We start from the raw sequence: 19,134 nt of genomic DNA, 5'->3' as shown, positions 1-19,134 counted from the left end.
GAAGTTACAGGATCAGCTCTGTGGACAATGGAGGAGTCCCTCTCAGACCACACAGCAGTAGAATGGAACTGGAGGGGCACTCAGTCTATACCACTCCTTAAATCCTCAGTTCAGACCATGAGAGGTTGCAACCATAGACAGACATCATTAGCAGAAGTCTTCCAGTCTGAAGCACATGGAGCACATGCATACCCACAATGAAATACACTTAGGGATCAACACTCAAAGAAGCAGAGATTTCACTCAGGAAACCAGCAACAAGGCTTTGGAATGGAGGACTCCTCCTTGTATCCCAGGCAATGGCCATCCTGTTGCTACATTTCAAAGACACAGCACTGATGGAGGACTTTGTACTATTATTCAGAATAGGGGCCAGAGCTCCAGTACATTGCCCCTAAAAAAAAAAAAAAAAAAAATTGGCAGACAACCTAGTAATCTTTATTGATTTGGACTGGGAGGGTTTAAATCCCCAGGGCTGTGCTGGATGTTTTAGGACTCTGCACAGAAGAAAGTAGGGAGCAGGGTCTAGAAGGTATCAAATCTGCCCTGATCTGGAGAGGAATCAGCAGCAAGTGGGAGAAAGACCACCTCATTTCTGAGGGGTGCAGAATTTAAATCCTACCTAATTTATACCCAGAGGCTAAAGTTGCAGCCAGGTGCAGGACCCTCCTCACCACGTGACAAACTTTTGTTTCATTACTCAATAACATAATAAAGGAATAATTACTTTAGGCCAGAAAAAAGAAGCCATTCTGCAACTTCATTTATGGATATCATTGGTAAAGTAAGGACCTGACAAGCCTGAGAAAGAGGAAGCACTCTTCCCAGAATCCTCACAGGTAGAGACACAGAACTTCAGTAGCAGGTGGCATATCATACACACAGGAAGAATCTGCTTCAGAATTATATTAGACAGTGGCAGCTCTAGAGGGACCTGATCTGAGGAGAAATGGAGAGGGTCTGAAGTACGCAGCAGTCAGTTCCAGTATCCCTTGTGGCGGCTGCCTTTTTGATACTAGCGCGATGGTTTGGGGGGGGGGGGGAATGGGGCACAAACATTTAGCAGAAGAAGGGTGTAGATTTTACCCAATAAGATCGACCCAGGTCAATGAAGCACAAAGTTTCTGAAAGTAAAGAAGGGCCTGAACAATTGGGTTTATCCTGGTGTAATGCAGCCTGCCAGGGGTCTGTAAATTTGGACTGATACTCCCAAGTAGCTTTACCTGCACCAGGAGCTCTAAAGTTGGCTTCCAGGCCATGAAGACAAGACAAGCATCACTTCTTGGAGACAAGAGCTGAATCTTAAGAGCACTCCGTCCCCAGGGGTTCAGAGCCTTTGAGGAAGACAGGGAGGAAGAGAGTGGATGATATTCTGCCCTCTCCTGTAGGGCTCCTGTCTGGCTAGAAAACTTTGAAGCAGATCTCAGCAGCAGAAGACTCCTACACTCACTGGATTTTTCCCTTTTCTTCCCTATTAAGTTCAGAAGGTGGAACAGGAGGTTAGGAAGGACAGAACAACAGTTGAGAACTGAAGTATAAGGTATGCTTCCAGGTTAGGAGGCAGAGCAAAGAGAACACTGACACATATCAGACTTGACTGATAAATATTTTGCCTCATTGCTTCTGGTAGGTGGTGCCACAACTGTTGGGCATGAGAGAAGGAAAACAGGGACAAATGTACTTTGACATATAAAATAGCATTCCACAGAACTGCTCCATAGTCCTCACAGAACTGATCCCTGAACTGGAACACTAGCAGTTTGAGGGAAAGTTAACTTCTGGATTGATCTTATTATTCCTTTAAGGAAGCAATATGGGTTCCACAATCTTTGAGGGCTTTGTGTGGTGGATAGGTCAGTGTAATAGCTGATCAGTTCTGCGTAATAAGTTTATTCTACTCACAGAGGCATCAAAACTTCAGCTAGCTTCTCCCTGCTACCCCCAAACAAGCCTTAATCTTTCAGATAAGGGGCATACTTTATTTTGAAAAAATACATTCTCTTTGCAAGCTGACAGAATGCAGCAGAAGAGATCCATAAATTGCAGGCAGAGGTGCATCATCAGCTTTTTATTAGTTTAGAATTTTAGTTATCACAGTTCTATCAGAATGTACATCAAAATGCAAAAACAAGATTCATTGTAATAGTCAACCCAGAAAACAGCATTTTCAGAGTCCTGCCGAAACCCTTCCTAATACATGGAGAAATGAGGGAGTGTAAGGACAAAGAAAAGACAGCTGAACTTTTTGATCTAGTTTTTGTCACTGACAATGTCACTGTCCCAAGCACCACTACCTCTAAAAAGCCTTATCAAGCTTTTAATGTGAAAGGTAACGTGACCCCTTCAATTAGCAGTAAATCATAATTATTTTTATATGTATTAAACCTAATGTTCACTTTACCTGTCTGATTCCAAGCTATGTCCTGGAGACTGCTGAAGACAATTCCTCTTAAAACTGGACTCTCCAGCACCTCCAACCACAGAAAGAATAACTTTACGCATATTTCCATAAAAAAGCTCAACGTCATTTGTCCTTTGTGGTAGGTCATACACTAAAAAGATATTTTGAAGGATTAAAAGGAAAAAAAAATCTAAAAAGGATAACATACAACAATAACGCATTGTAACTGTGAATTGATAGGCTAGAAGTTTCAGAAAAGATATCCATAATAAACTAATAAATGGATTGTGTAACCTAATATAGTTTGCATTACTGAACCTAAAATAGACTCGTTTTTTGGAAAATAAGTCTTGGTTGGCTTCCAACTTGCAGACATGAGCTAACATGAACTGAGGACCTAATGAGAGCCTTACCATACAGTAAGTTTAGTGCTTCTGCATATTTGGATTGACAGGCTGTATTAAGAATATTTAAGTTTCTTCTACATTTTTATGCAAATGCTACAATGCTATGATTTTAGGCTCAACAGTCACAATAAAATAGTTTTGGCAGGTAAAAGGTAAAATGATGTATGAAATAGAGGTTACTTACTCATAACTGGAGGTCTTCGAGATGTGAGGTCCTTATTAGTATTCCACTCGAGGCTACACCCGCTCACCATTAACCTGAGTCTGGAGATTTTTACTAAGCTGTGTCTGTTGGTACACGCTTGCACAACTATTCTCCTCATGCTCCAAACCAAGGGTATAAAGGGCAATGTATACCAGCGCTTCTCAGTTCCTTATTTTACTGCAAATCCAGATTATAATCTGAAGCAGAGGGTATGGAGGGAGGGTAGTGGAATACAGATAAAAGACCACACATCTCAAAGAACCTCCAGTTCCATTTAGTGATGGACCCTATGTGTATTCCACATGGAGATTAGCAAGCAGTTGTCAAACAGGAGATGAGTACAAAGACACAGAAGTGATAGCTGACTGTAATACTGCTGTCTGCACAGGTATATATGTAGAAGACAGCTAGACACAAGTGTAATGTCTCTTGAAGCATGCAAGGAGCTCTAGACAGCTGCTGTACATATCTCCAGTAGATCTTGCCTGTGCTCTGGTGGAGGGATGTGAACTAGCTGGTAGCAAAAGATATCACCAGAGATCCATTACAAAAAGTTTCTGCGCAGATATAGGTTGACCACATGACCTCGCTGCTATGGAAACAAACAGTTTAGGTGTCTTTCTAATCACCTTTGTTCTGTAAATAAAAGGCCAGTGCCCTTCAGATGCCCAGAGAATGAAGCCTCCTCTCTTCATCAGAAGTATAGTTTCAGAAGAAAAATTGTAAGTGGATGTGAAACTCTAAAGGTACCTTAAAGATGAGTTTCAGGTCAGGGCACAATGAAACCTTTTCTTTTTGGAAGGTGGTATGTGGGGGGGGGGTCTGTCATGAGTGTTCCCAGCTCACTGGCTCTTCTGGCTGATACACAGGTACCTAGATATTAAGTTCAGAAGGGACCATTATGTTCATCTTGTCTGACCTCCTGCACAATGCAGGCCACAGAATCTCATCCGCCCACTCTTGCAATAAACCTCTGAGGTTATGGTGAATAGGAAAGCAACTTTCATTGAAATACGGGGTACAGAAGGCTTGAAGGGAGGTCTGATGAGACAAAAGAACGAAGGTCACACTGGGATGTGAGCTTCACCACCAAAAGGTGGGAAGGATTGAAGGCGGTCATTCAAAAATTTAGTTGTCGCAGGATGAGTAAAAAATACTGTGGTTGTCAACAGGGGGAAGGAAAAGCACTGACTGCTGCCAAATGAACCCAAAAGGGAAGAGACTCAGTGTCTTAACAGTAAGTATATATTCCAGAATAGCAAGGATCCCAGCAGATTCTGGAAATAACTGGTGTCATTGAGCCCAAGAGAAGAAATGCTTCCATTTAGCTGAAGAACATCTTCTGGTAGACTCTTTCTTACTTTGATTGACAATGGATTGCACCGTTTTGGAACATTAACACTCTACATCTGATGCCCATCCAAATACTAGTTCCTGAGATGCAGTGATTCTGGGCTGAGATGTCTGAAGGTTTGCTTGCGTTGGGTGGTCTGGAAATGGGTGAATGCTTATGGGCGGACAAGCTGAGAAAAAAGTTACTAATTTTCCCTAAATGTTTTCTTTGAAATGTGTTGCACATGTCCATTCCACCTTTGGTGTGAGCATGAGGGCACACAGTCATTGGAAATTTTTCTCAGTGGTACATATTGGGCAGCTCGAGCACCCCTGTTGCCGCATGCATGGATATAAAGGGCCCAGCCCCCCAAGGCTCCTCAGTTCCTTCTTGCCAGACAACTCCAATGCAGAGGTGTAGGAGGGAGGGCTGTGGAATGGACATGTGCAACACATCTCAAACAACATTTATATGAACAAAGAGAGCACTTGTTAAGGCAAGCCAAGAAATTTCAACAACCATCACAGGTGATAAGAAGGAACTGAGTGAGTTTAGGGGCAGCGGAGCCCTTTATACTGGCTGTCATGGAGTCACCGGGCGATGCTCGGGAACTACTCAATACAAAGCCAGTCAGGACTGGGGGAGCCTCCTCTCTCAGAGCAGACTGTCTCCAGGGCAAGAAGCTTCCACAGCTTTGACCTTCCTGGGTCTGACCTCAGAGCATTCAGCATCCCCTGGCCCACCGTGCGCTTCCCAAAGCGAGTCCACACAAGCGGGGCTCTCAATTCCGCAGTCAGACGTGACTCTCAGCCAGCCAGTTAAACAAAAGGTTTATTAGATGACAGGAACACAGTCTAAAGCAGAGCTTTTAGGTACAGGTTGGGCCTCCCTCCATTTCCCCAGCCAGTGCCAAACTGAAACTCTCCCACCCGTCCTCTGGCCTTTGTCTCTTTCCTGGGCCACGAGGCCACCTGATCTCTTGGTTCTCCAACACTGTCAGTTGGCACCTTGCAGGGGAGGGGCCCAGACCATCAGTTGCCAGGAGACAGGGTGTCGGCCATTCTCTGTACAGACACTGGCCCTCTAGGGCCTGCAACACTCTCACACCCTTATCCCACCACAGAGATACTTAAGAAATGCATAAGGGAAACTGAGGCACTCACACAGTAATCAGAGAGAACATTAAGAACAGTCCCACTTTGTCACACTGGCACACAGGGATGTGCAGTAGCAGAAGGTGCTCAAGCCTCACCCCAACAGATATTACTAAGGGAAAAATTTCTGATGATTGTGCACGGGCACACTCATACTATAACCAGAAAACACATGTGCAATCACTTCAAGAACTACAGTAAATACATGAACCAGAACTGTCTTGGCCAGTTGGGTGTAAGGATGACTCAAGCTCTGTCATAAATTTTCTGTAGGACCTGTGCTATTAATGGGATGGGAAGGAAGGCATACCTGAGGTGATCCTTCCACGTTAGCAGAAGGGCATTTGAGCCTTTGTCTAGAGCTCCTCTCAAGCAGTATAGAGGAAGTTGCCTGTTAAGCTGTGAGGCAAAAAGGTCCCAAGACTGGGTGAAGACCTCATCCAGGACTGAATTGTCAATCTCCCATTCATGATCTGTGGAAAAATGCCTACTGAGAATGTCTACTAAGCAGTTCTACACACCTGGTAAACATGCTGCTGAAAGGTTTATGTCATGGTGGATACTACAGGTCCAAAGGTTGACTGACTCCATACAAAGAGGGAGGAATCTTGTTCCCTCCTGCTCCTTTATACTGAAGACAGTGGTCATTTTTTACAGCACTATTTGGATATGCCAGGATTGGATAAGTGGGAAGAAGCCATTGCAGGCCCAACAGACTGCTCACTTCTAGTAAATTGATATGTATTCTGGACTCCCGAGGGGGTCCAGATGCCTTGTGCAGAACAATCATCCATATGAGCTACTCAACCTAACAGGCAGACATCAGTAAAGATGCCTGCCTTGGGTGTCTATGTGATGAAAAGGATCCCCACTCAAACAGTCTTCGGCTTTGTCCACCAGCTGAAAGAGTCCAGAACCTTGGATTGAACTATCAGTATGGCATGGATATTGCACTCCTCTGGTGAGTAGACAGACAGAAGCTAGGTTTTCAGACAACGGAAATGGAGCCTGGCAAACAGCATCACATGTGTGCATGAGGCTATGTGGCCTAGGAGAAACAGGCATGTTCTAACTGAAGTCTGGGGCCTGAGGGTGACCTGGTTTATGAAAGCCTGCATGGCATGGAATCTGTCCATAGACAGTTCGCCTCTTGCTGTAGCTGAGTCCAAGTTCACTCCTATGAAGTTTATGGACCTTGTGGGGGCTCAAAGCAGACTTCTCATGGTTAAACTCCTATAGAAGTAAAGAGGTAAATCAGAAACAGATTGCCAACTGGACTTCCTCATATGACCTGCTCATTAGAAGCCAGTCATCAAGATATGGGAAGACTGTAAACCCATTTCTTTCCATCCAAGCTGCCATCACTGAAAAAAAAACAACACTTTTGTAAAGACTCTGTGCTGTAGCTAGCCCAAATGGAAGAACACTTGAAGGTAAGCCTTGGCCACCAATTTGCCCTCATCAATTAAGAAATGGAAGCAGGGTCTATTTTCCCGAGGAAGCTTGTCTTTAAAACTTAAAAACTTAGTATAACTGGTGAAATCATATTGAGCTAGAAGAGTCACGTAATCTGAAATACTGAATTGGAGTGAGGTGAAGACGACCTTTCTTCTCAGGAGACCAAGCCATTTGGACCTTCGTCTGAGGAAACAGTTTTGGAGTGTTGCAGCCTTCACCGCTCAGTGGCCACTTGTACCACCAAGGAGTTAGGCAGTGGGTGCGAGAATAGAAACTCTCCCCCCTTGGATGGGGCAAAATAGTGCTTCTCAGCCTTCTTCAGGGTGGGAGCACAAGAAGTGGGAATGTGCCACAGTTTTTTTGCTAGATCCAAAAGGCTGAGGGCTGCAAAATGTCCAGCAATCTATGTTGGAGCTCCTGAACTTCAAACTGTATCTGCAGCTGAGGCACCACTCCATGTAAGAGTTTCTGACACAGCGCCTGAAATTGTCAGGTGAAGAAGGGGTAACCACCTCATCCAGGGCAAGATGATGAAACCTCTCCCAAAGCAGTCAGAACCATCAGCTCCATTTCACCTTCATCCTCTGATGGGACCAGTCAGGGTTGGCAAGGAGATGGTAAATAAGGCTCATGTACCCATTCCAAATACCTAGGGTAGGATCCCAAGGTCCCCAGTAGCGGCAGTATGAGGGATCAACTGGCATGGAAGACTGGAAACCAGAGAGCCGTCAGTCCATACCCTCTGTTTGGAGCACAAGGACAACAACGCATGTCTGCGCCAATGGACAGTGCTTACTAAAAATCTCCAAAAGGAGGGACAATGTGCACACGGGTATTCATGTAGGAGATAGGGATCATCACTCAAAGAAGAAAATGAACAGAAACTTCTCACAGGATATGTACTTTCTTACTATAAACAACACAGGTCAATGTATATTATTGGCTCTGCTGCATAGTAGCTAGAAAGGATGATTATTACTGTTTGTATAGCACCTACGCTTCAGATTAAGAATACTTGGATCAAGAGTGCCACACATTCTGTGGAGTATCAAATTTAATTTGGATTTCCAGCTCATCATGTAACTCACTGATGTCAACGGAAAGTTTATAAAACGATCAAGGGCAGAATGTGGCTTTTATGCTAACTGAATTGTGCTATTTGTTCTGCAGCTGGCATATTTAGCACCACTTAGCTAGAAAATATGGTCAGTCTTAGAAATAACACTATTTCTACCCCCCTTCATCCTATTCTCCCTTTTATTTCTCTCACTCTTTCCTGACATCTCCCTCCTGCTGCATTTTTCTACCTGCAAAAATCTCAGTTCCAAACCCATCCCTCCCATACAGTAGGTGTCACTTCTTCACTCTTCCCCATTTTTATTTGCTGAAGTCATCACCACTTAACTAGTTAATGCTGATATTTAATTGGTGGTGTTAGGCTTGGCAGGTATTGATTTAATTTGTTCGTTGTTGGTAAATGTCAATTTTACCTGACACACAGAAACCAACTAAAACAATGGTTTTCAATGTTTTTTCATTTCACCCCCAAAAAATTTTTAATGGAGGTACAGACCCCTTTGGAAATCTTCAGCTTTGTCTGAAGACCCCTGGGGTCTGCAGACCACAGGTTGAAATCCACTGTTCTATGGTACCGACAATACTTTGTGGACCTCTTAGACAGTCTGCAGACCCCTAAGACTCCATGGACCACAAGTTGAAAACCACTGAATTTTAAAATATCTATTTATAGCAGTCAGGAAGCACAGCCTTCCCTTGCCACCTAATGCCTCTAAAGATCCAGTATGTAGTACGTACACATTTCATAAAGCAGTTGGGAATCTTTCGGAACAAGAAATGCCATTTAAATGGGACTACTAGATAGTGTCTCAAAAGTGCTAGTATTGCACCTTGGAGAAGTTACAGATTTAATAAGTCCATGTATGTAATAATTACTTACAGAAAACTATGTTAGAAGAGGTTTAGTAAAGCATCAAAAAGTTAGAAAAAGGTAGAACTAAGGATGTCCAGGCAACCTTAGTTTGCTCCCATTGTACATCCGCACAATGACACATTCTCTAATTACATGATCACACTATTTTTTCCACAGGACCTCTGCCTCATTCAGTGCATAAATGGACTATAGTTACCAAATGACTAGCTATTCAGAATTTGTTTTTATTCTCCTCATTGAATATGTAGCCACTGGCTTTATTTACTGCACACCATCCAACCCCTGCACTAAATATATAATAATTAGGGCTGTCGATTAACTGCAGTTAACTCACGCAATTAACTAAAAAAAGTAATTGTGAAAAAAAAATTAATTGCGATTAATCACAGTTTTAATTGCAATGTTAAACAGAACACCAATTGAAATTTATTAAATATTTTGGATGTTTCTCCTACATTTTCATATATATTGTATTCTGTGTTGTAATTGAAATCAAAGTATATATTATTTTTATTACAAATATTTGCACTGTAAAAATGATAAAAGGAATAGTATTTTTCAATTCACCTCATAAAAGTACAGTACTGTAGTGCAATCTCGGTCATGAAAGTGCAATTGATAAATGTAGATTTTGTTTGTTACATAACTGCACTCAAAACCAAAACAACGTAAAACTTCACGCCAATCAGTTCACTCAGTCCTATTTCTTGTCCAGCCAGTTTTAAGGCAAACAAGTTTGTTTACATTTACAGCAGATAATGCTGCCCTCTTATTTACAAGATCACCAGAAAGTGAGAACAGGCACATGCAGGGCACTTTTGAAGCTGGCATTGTAAGGTATTTATGTGCCAGATATGCTCAACATTCGTTGCCCCTTCATGCTTCGGCCACCAATCCAGAGGACATGCTTCCATGCTGATGACGCTCATTACAAAAAAAGAACGCGTTAATTAAATTTGTGACTGAACTCCTGTGGGGAGAATTGTATATATCCCCTGTTCTGTTTTACCCACATTGTGCCATATATTTCATGTTATAGCAGTCTCGGATGATGACCCAGCACACATTGTTCATTTTAAGAATACTTTCCCTGCAGATTTCACAAAACGCAAAGAAGGTACCAATATGAGATTTCTAAAGATAACTACAGCACTCGACCGAAGGTTTAAGAATCTGACATGCCTTCCAAACTGAGAGGGACAAGGTGTGGAGCATGCTTTCAGTAGTCTTAGAAGAGCAACACTCCGATGCAGAAACTACAGAACCCGAACCACCAAAAAAGAAAATCAACCTTCTGCTAGTGGCATCTGACTCAGAGAATGAAAACAAACAAAAGTCTGCACTGCTTTGGATTGATCAAGCAGAATCCATCATGAGCAATGATGCATGTCCTCTGGAACAGTGGTTGAAGCATGAAGGGACATATGAATCTTTAGCGCATCTGGCACATAAATATCTTGCAATGCCGGCTACAACAGTGCCATGTGAATGCCTGTTCTCACTTTCACGTGACATTGTAAATAAGAAGTGGGCAGCGTTATCTCCTGCAAATGTAAACAAACTTGTTTGTCTGAGCGACTGGCTGAATAAGAAGTAGGACAGAGTGAACTTGCAGGCTCTAAAGTTTTACATTGTTTTATTTTTGAATGCAGTTTTTTTGTATATAATTCTACTTCTGTAAGTTCAACTTTCACAATAAAGAGACTGCACTACAGAACTTGTATTAGGTGAATGAAAAGTACTATTTCTTTTGGTTTTTCTACAGTGCAAATACTTGTAATAAAAAATAAAGTGAGCATTATACACTTGGTATTCTGTGCTGTAATTGAAACCCATATATTTGAAAACGTAGAAAACATCCAAAAATATTTAAATAAATGGTATTCTATTAACAGCACAATTAATCGCAATTAATTTTTTTTAATCAAGCAATTAATCGCAATTAATTTTTTTAATCACTTGACAGCCTTAATAATAATTAATTTCGTCATGAATTTTTCTAAGGTGCTCAACATACTATGAATGCTTCACCAATATTACATTGTTTTTGGCTTGTTGGTCCCAGGATATTAGAGAAACAAGGTGGGTGAGGTAATATCTGTATTGGACTAACCACTGTTGGGGTGAGAGAGACAAGCTTTCAAGCCTCACATCTTTTGTTGTTGTAAAGACAAAGCAAACATTTTATAGAAAAGAATACACGGGGAAAGAATCAGTCTAGATTATATTCACTTGTAAATCCTTAAGCAACATAATTTCTTTGTGTGCCTGAATACTATTTAACACTTTCAGTGCTCAGTAAGTAAATAAGTAAGTTTTTGGCGTTCAATATGAAATTTTTCTTTGTTCATATGAGATATTGAGGGTTTTCACCAACTCACAAAAAAAGGACAGCCTCAGAGGCAGAAGTAGACTTACTTAATAATCTAGATAATAAATTCCTTCATGGTACAAAGGAGAGGAAGAAAAGGCACTGCTTGAAATACTTCTTGTTTGGGAAAAGTAATTTTTGCACTACTTCAAAAAGATGTTCCTTAGAAACTATAAAATGGTCACTTCTTAAAGTGAATTTATTCTGATCTTTATTCTGTCAGTAAAATTAACTGACAAATTTGCATTGAAGAAGTGTCTGAACATAATATTTTTGAAGCAGCAATGAGAGGAAGAAGCTACTGAAACAATTATTTAACATTTATAATGCAATACTGCCTCATGGTCAACCAAGTCAGAGTCCTGTTTTGCCATAAGCTTACTGTACAAGCTCAACAAATAACAGTCCTTGCCCCAAAGAGCTTGCAACCAAAAAACCCACATAATGGGTACACAAAAATAAGCAGGTCTGGGTAGGAATAACAGGAGGTAAATTTTGTGCAAATCAGGATTTCTATTCTGTATTTACCAAATATGGCACAGCAATATTTTTATTAGGAGTGATGTCTAGAACAAACTTTTAAGGAATAAATATTTGTAATGGTACTTTCTCAGAAGTTACATGTTTACCTTCAGTCACTAGCTGTTCCCCTTGAAATTCTTCATCAAATGTAATGTTTCTCAGCATGCTGTTTTCAGGGAGTATTTGTTTTGCTGCCTCTGGTTTATACAGCACAGCTCTGTTAAGAGAAATATCAGAAAAACATATTTGGGATCCCAGTCATTTTTACCACTTAGGCTAAGACAAAAGTGTGACGTTATTGACAAACTGTGACCGTACAGATCATTGTTGCCACCAGGGTCCTATGGTTGCACCAGTTCTTATACAGAGGAGTCCAAGTGGAGTGTCTATGGGAAGGTTATAGTTTGCTGGTTATGATTATGCTGTCTGTATGTGTGTATCATTTTTGTATTTGAAGTTATGAATATTGGCTATGTATTTGTTTGATTCTAAGTAGCATCAGTGAAGCGTTTGGTGGGCTTCTTGAAAAAAGGACTATTCTCAGTAAGTGCCCGTCAACACATACTTAATTGATAATGGACTTTGGGAGACGCCAATCCACATCTGAGCTTTTCTGGGAACGTTCAAACTAACATGTAAACAATGGCATCAGCCTGCAAAAAGCTGAATCATTCATAGGCATGTGACTTGCTCAGGTGACTGAAAACTCCATCTTGTTGAGGGGATTTTACACAGGAGAACAAAGGGGTTTCCAGCCACAAGAGAAAGACTATATAAGGCCCTGGAAACCCCTCCATTTTGTCTTCAGATGGCTCAAAAAGACAGCTTCTCCACCCCAAAGAGATGCCTGGAAGAAACTGGAACAAAGGACAGTAACTACAGGGGAACGAGTGACTGCTGAACCCAGACTAGGGAGGAGTCTAGTCTATCAAAGAAGCTTATTGGAACATCCCTGAGGGTGAGATTTACCTGCATTTGGTTTCCTACTGTATTTGGCTTAGACTTGCGTGTTTTTGTTTTATTTTGCTTGGTAATTTACTTTGTTCTATCTCTTATTACTTGGAACCACTTAAATCCTACTTTTTATACTTAATAAAACGACTTTTTGCTTATAAATTAACCCAGAGTAAGTAATTAATTCCTGGGAGAGCAAAGAGCTGTGCACCTCTCTATCAGTGTTACAGAGATCACACAATTTATGACTTTACCCTGCATAAGCTTTATACAGAGTAAAACGGATTTATTTGGGGTTTGGACATGACTGGGAGCTGGGTGTTTGGGTGTTGGAGACAGGAGCACTTCTTAAGCTGTTTTCAATGAAGTCTGCAGCTTTTGGGGGACTTGGTTCAGACCTGGGTCTGTGTTTGCAGCAGGCTAGCATGTCTAGCTCAACAAGAAAGGGTACTGAAGTCCCAAGCTGCCAGGGAAAACGGGCTCAGAGGTAGTCTCAGCACATCAGGTGGCAGTCCCAAAGGGGTCTCTGTGACCCAACCAGTCACAAAAAGTACACCTCAGTGGGATGGAAAAAAGAAGTCTACCACCAAAACAACCTTGACTCTCTTTCTTGAATACACCAAACCTGTAACTTTCTTCAGTGATGTGACAGTTTTTATGAGCATACCTCATCCAAGAAATATCTGTTCTACTGCTCCATGATGTAGGAATTAGTGCACTGAGACAGTCTGATATTTTTTATTTTCACTGCTGGTTCAGTTAAATGAATTTCTGAACAACTTGCCCACTCCCACACTGTTTTAATTTTAAATAAGTAGTCTATGGTACCACACAACGTTTTCATCTTCAGAGTGAGTATGATGTTATCACTCCAAAAATCTGAAGTTTGAAGGGGATTCACATGGTTGTTACAATCTGGGCTTCAGGAATTTATAAGTCTATTCTAAAATGTTAATTTTTCCCTGGATTTCTACAGAGTCAGAGTTTCACAAATAGTGTCTTCAAAGTAGATGTAATGTTAGTGTGGTGTGGCCATTTATCGCCCCATTCTCTGAAGGTGTTTCCAGTGGCAGTCCTTCATCGGCAAGTGCTGTAGCCATGAGGCTTAACTGATTCAATCTGATTTTGACAAGTGCTAACAAGTCCTTCTGAAGTCACTTTTGAAAGTTAGGCCACCTATTTAGTTATCTAGGGATACCAATATGGATTTAGGCTTGCATATAAAAACTGAACCCCAAAACTGTGATTTTAGGAGGAAGAGAGATTTTGCTCTGAGTTAAAAGTCTAACCTTTCACCCAACCTTTGTGCGTCAAAAATATTATTTAAAGTTGAGTCACTGAGTACCAAAACACATGGGGAAGTTACCTGTCTATAGACTAGTAAATGTACCTATATCAGCATGGCTTAGGAATATTTACTAGTTTTAAATTTTTTAATTATTTTAATTCAGGACTTTGGTAGGCTGATTGACCTAAAACTCAAATGTCACAAAAAACTAAAGACCTGCTGACTGGATATATTTTTGGATTCATGGACTTTGAGCATGAAATTACTGGAATGGGAAAGTTCTTGGTTTACATACATGTGAATTAATGAAGCCCCCATGTCAATGACATCAAGGGAGTCCCCCATTCTGATTCGCTACGGGACTCCTGAGGAGTAGCTCCAAGCATGAGAACCAAGTTAGGCCACCATCTTCAAAAACTGAATGAAAGGAAGACTACTTTACTTGTTGGCTTGCTTACATGCCTCCAGTGGCTACTGCTGCAGTCACTGACTTCCGGCCTCTGGCTAAGCAATGCCACCATGCACAACAGAGACCCTGTGCTTCCGCCACCCTGCTGGCTGGCTACCAAGGGATTAGACTATCAACAGGCAACATTTGAGGTTTGACATCTACAAGCAAGCAGCCTCCAGCTAGCCGGTAAGTCCATTCACATTACAACATCTAAGCCAACGAAAGTGCCAACTAATCTTTTCAACCATGTACCAGTTTCCTGAAGCTGAATGTAGCCACTAGTGTAAAAAACCATCCTTTCTAAGTATCAACTTTTCAAATTTATTTTGTTTTCTAAGTATCAGTAGAGGGACGCCTCTACTTCAACATTCCTGCACTTGTTTTTAACTCTGGCAGATGGCTGGTAGTGAGCGCATGTGGATGCCTAGAACCAACAGAATTCATCAAATAGTTCCTAAGTTAAACTGCCTTGCTGTCTAAAAGATCACACATGCATCTATTTCATGGGTTAGATGGTGTATGTTCAATCAGGAAAAATCATGTTTTCACCTAAATTTATTTGAATTTCCAAATATAACCTGCTGTGTCATTTTAAATTGTATTGGAACGTTGCATGTAACCCTCTATGTTTGGGGGAAGAGAGTATATTAATCGTTACCTAACCATCTATATAATTTGGGAAGGCTACATTAACTGGCATCAGAGCTGTAGTCTCAACATTAGCTTCAACCTGGAAGCGATTTGATGCTCTATGACTGTATCAACTAGTTGGCTGGAACCTAAATATAATTGAGTGGCAGTGAGACTGATCATGCCCTGTTACTTTGGGGGCAGTCTTGATAAGCTAAGTTATTACATAGAAACTTACAAGAAACTGCTGGTTTATTTGGTACTGTTTGATTGGTTTGATATAAACTTAATCAAAAGTTTATATGTATTTTATTTTATGATGTTTACTTAGTTTCATTAATAAAATATTAAAATTGGAAAAACTGTTTGCTTTGTATATTTCCTCCCTCCAGGTCAGGGTCCCAGACCTGATGAGTCTTGGGGTAAATGTAAGCAGCAACTCTGACCTGTGTAGTGGTGTTCCATAGAACTGCCCTATGGCCTCCAATAGCTGGTGCACAAACAGGAAAACTCAGCTTTTGAAACAAAGTTGATTTACGTAAGGATCATTTATTTCAATGAGCTATGTCTTCCAGAACTTTGCAAGGCGTGGGTGAATATCAGTCAGTCAACCTAAAGCCCAGCCAACTCCCCCATAAGAAGTCTATACTCACTAATTTTGGAATCCATTTTTGGAAAAGTTGGACTGAATGTTCTGAGTGACAAATGGTTTGGTGTTTTGATACTTATTTTGCAACTTCAATATATGATCAGATCACTTGTGCTAGATACAGCAAAAGTGCTCCTTAAACTTAGCTTATTAAAAGTAGAGTGGCTGGTTAATTTTTCATCTTATTACAATTAAATATTTATACCTCAGATCCATTGCGCACACTTGAATAACCTCTGAAGTGTGAATGCCTAAATATCCTAGAGGATTTCATTTGTGCATATGCACACATCCCTAACCCTTTCCACACATAAGAGTACACATGAGCAAGCCAAGGTGAGCATCTCATTGAAGACTAATATAAAAAAATGTAACATCTAGACTCTTCCTCTCAAGAGTTCTTAATTTTTTTTAAATTTAAGTAAAAGCTACATAAAATTAAGAGCAAAGCATATTAGGAATAAAAAGGTAGAATCTCTTTTCTGATACTAGAGTAACACAAATTCAAAGTATGCTAGTGGAAGACTTAATGAGCCTTCATAATTTTAGAAAGTGTAAGTTGCCGAAGAGAACATTTCATTCTTCTGTTCTATCAGCAAGGATAATAATGTTATCCTTCTAGCAGCTGTAGAAACCATGTGGTACTTTACATTTGACTTTTCACATACTTGTAATAAAACAGCTGACTATTTCAGAGTAGTAAATTCAACTCTACCTGCGATACTGTTGCCTGGAAACTTCATCTCCACAAAAGAAGCATATTGTAGATAATAACGATGTGCTTGTTTTATGTAACATTTCTTCCCTTTCCACACAATTACATGTTACTGTAACCACCTGATTGAAAGAAAGTCTTTAAATACTTGAATTTTCAAAGTTTTTTCCTTGAAATTAGTATTAAGTTTGGTAAAATAAAGTGAGGGTCAATAAAACGTACTGTAACACCAAGTTAGTTTAGTCTTCTGGATTTCATAAACTTGAATACAGTTCAATTGGAGAATTTACACACATTTTATAGATCATATACATTAGCTGGATATGTCAGCTTCATTTACATGAATACAACTTGTGTTGAATTGTGCTTTTACACTTACCTCTTGTGTTCCTTCCTTAAGTACAAATTTCTCTGGAGAAACTATCATCACTTTAGGATCCATGACAGCTTTTGACTGAAGGTCCCTAAAGCATAGTGCTTTAACATAGGCAGCTCGAGAGCCCATATTTCTTATGAGGAAAGAAACTTCTCTAAATTTATCAGGCAATAATTCATTCAGTGTTACCATGTAACTCTCAGACAGTTTTTTAACGTTTTCTAAAATTACATTGCTTGTTCCCCCATATCCAGACAAAGGTATCTGAAAATAAAAATAGTAATTCAGTTAACATTTTAAGAAAGTAGCTTTCATAAAACTGTTTTGTTAGAGACAAAGGTGTGCAAAGAATCCAAATAGTTAAGGGACGGACCCATGAAAAAGCTTTAAATGTGATACACTGAAAACAGACCTTTTCAAAGTGACATTAAGTTTAAATTAATTTTATTGTATTTTACCTCAGACTGTTTAAAATTCTGTTAACACCCTTCTAACAGTTGCAAGAACATCTGAGGGCTTGCCTACATGGTGGGGTAATGTGCAGTATGGGGATGTGATTTCTGAAGTGCACTAACATGTTGGTACAATATAAACCTGTGTAAAGCATATCCAGCAGTCTGTGTAAACCCTGCTAAAACTGAGTGTTTCCTGGTGCATTTTAATATAGCAGAAAACTATGTTAAAGCCCATTAAGGAACTTTTAAGGAACACTGGTAGGGTCTACACAGAACAATACCTACACAACACATTAGCATGCTTCAGAAATTACACCCCTATGGTGCACGTTACCCTACCATATAGATAAGTGGGGACAACACGGATCGCCTTTTCAGTTGTATATTGTGAGCTCTCAGGCCTTTTGATGTCTACACATCAAAGAAAAACCTGTGGCTGGCCAGTTAACTCGGGCTTGCGGAGATGTTTCATTGCTGTGTAGACCTCTGGGCTTGGGCTAGAGCCCGAGCTTCAGGACCCTGCAGGATAGGAGGGTCCCAGGTCCTGCAGGGTCCTAGAGCCCAGACTCCAGCCGCTAAAATCATAAAAAAACACCACTTCACCTGGACTTCAAGGAGGCAAGAGGCAAGTCACCCCAACCCCCCCCACCCACACTCCCTTTGGCCATGTACCCTTCCTTTCAGCATTCAGCCTCCCGCACCCCCATGCAGCCTCCCCCCACACACTCTCCCTTCTCCACACCAGCTCCTGCTAGCTCCATGCTGTCTCCCCACACACCTGGGAAGAGTGCTTGCCCGCACCCCCCGCCTCTCAGGGGTTCACATAGAAGGGTGAGTGAGGCCCGTTACACTCCCTAAGAGGTGAGGAAGGGGTGACAGGAGCCCACTCACCTCCTCGGCCTCCCCGCAGCACTCCCGCACAGAAGCCTCCCACACACCCACTGCTGCTGCCTGCCACCCTCTGCCTCCCCAGGAAGGGAGAAGCCAGGAGCTCACTCACTAGAAATATCAGAAATTAAGTCAGGACTCTTACAGTAAATTTAACTCCTGGTTGTGACTGAATCCCCAACTGTTTGATTTCAAGTTTTGCTAACATGCAAGCTACATGTGTGGGTGAAAACATCAAGAAGATATTGGTATCGTCTCTTGGGCGGATTTTGAGCTCCTGATTACTAGTCAACCGCTCTTCCGTACCAAACGTATTTCTCAGCTATAAAAAAAATAAAATGATTGAGTGCAATAAAAACCAGCAACAATATTTCACTATTAATTCAAAAAAGTTTATGAAGTTAAACCTGACTAAACCTGAAATTGACAGTGGAAGGCAGACACTTGAGATTGCAGCCTCTAACATCTGTCTTACAGTATGTCAAACTGACTATTTCAGAGAGACCGGCACTAAAGAGAATTGAAAGGACTTAACCATCCTCTAAAATGGAGATGGATCAGCCTGCTGTTTTAGAATGAACTCAAGAATATTACTGTTTGTACTGAAACTGATTCACATATGACTCTTGAAATATGATCCCTTAATGTAAATTCAGATTCTCTAATGAGGCTACCTGTGTGAGCAAACATTTTTAGATAAAATGCCATATCAAGCTTAAATATTAGACAAACAGAGTTTTGGAGTTTTACTAAAATAAAGACTTTTCTTACGAAGTCGATTAAAAAAGTGTTAAAGAAGTTTGCATTACGCTAACCTGAAAGCAGTTCTGATCTTGACCTCTTATCAAAAGTCGTAAATGCTGAGTTGCAGATGGAGAGTTATTTCTTAGAGTTAGTTTCTGTTGACTGAAAAATATTTAGGATAG

At 40.8% G+C, this 19,134-nt stretch overlaps 1 protein-coding gene across 1 annotated transcript in view; it reads right to left on the bottom strand.

Moving 5' to 3' along the window:
- The window catches only part of CEP192 (centrosomal protein 192), a 219,402-nt gene that overhangs the window by 52,599 nt on the left and 147,669 nt on the right, over positions 1-19,134 (bottom strand). Inside the window, exons 40-45 of the mRNA XM_077808693.1 lie at positions 19,024-19,114; positions 18,354-18,530; positions 16,869-17,129; positions 16,490-16,611; positions 11,910-12,019; positions 2,402-2,552 (exon numbers count right to left, since the gene is read on the bottom strand). Coding sequence (XP_077664819.1) covers positions 2,402-2,552; positions 11,910-12,019; positions 16,490-16,611; positions 16,869-17,129; positions 18,354-18,530; positions 19,024-19,114 — 912 coding nt within the window. The remainder of the gene's footprint in view (positions 1-2,401; positions 2,553-11,909; positions 12,020-16,489; positions 16,612-16,868; positions 17,130-18,353; positions 18,531-19,023; positions 19,115-19,134) is intronic.

This window comes from Eretmochelys imbricata, chromosome 2 (assembly GCF_965152235.1).
Source record: "Eretmochelys imbricata isolate rEreImb1 chromosome 2, rEreImb1.hap1, whole genome shotgun sequence".
NCBI classification, from domain to species: Eukaryota; Metazoa; Chordata; order Testudines; family Cheloniidae; genus Eretmochelys; species Eretmochelys imbricata.
Note: the sequence above shows the minus strand (reverse complement) of the source record. Positions and strands in the feature narration are given on the sequence as shown.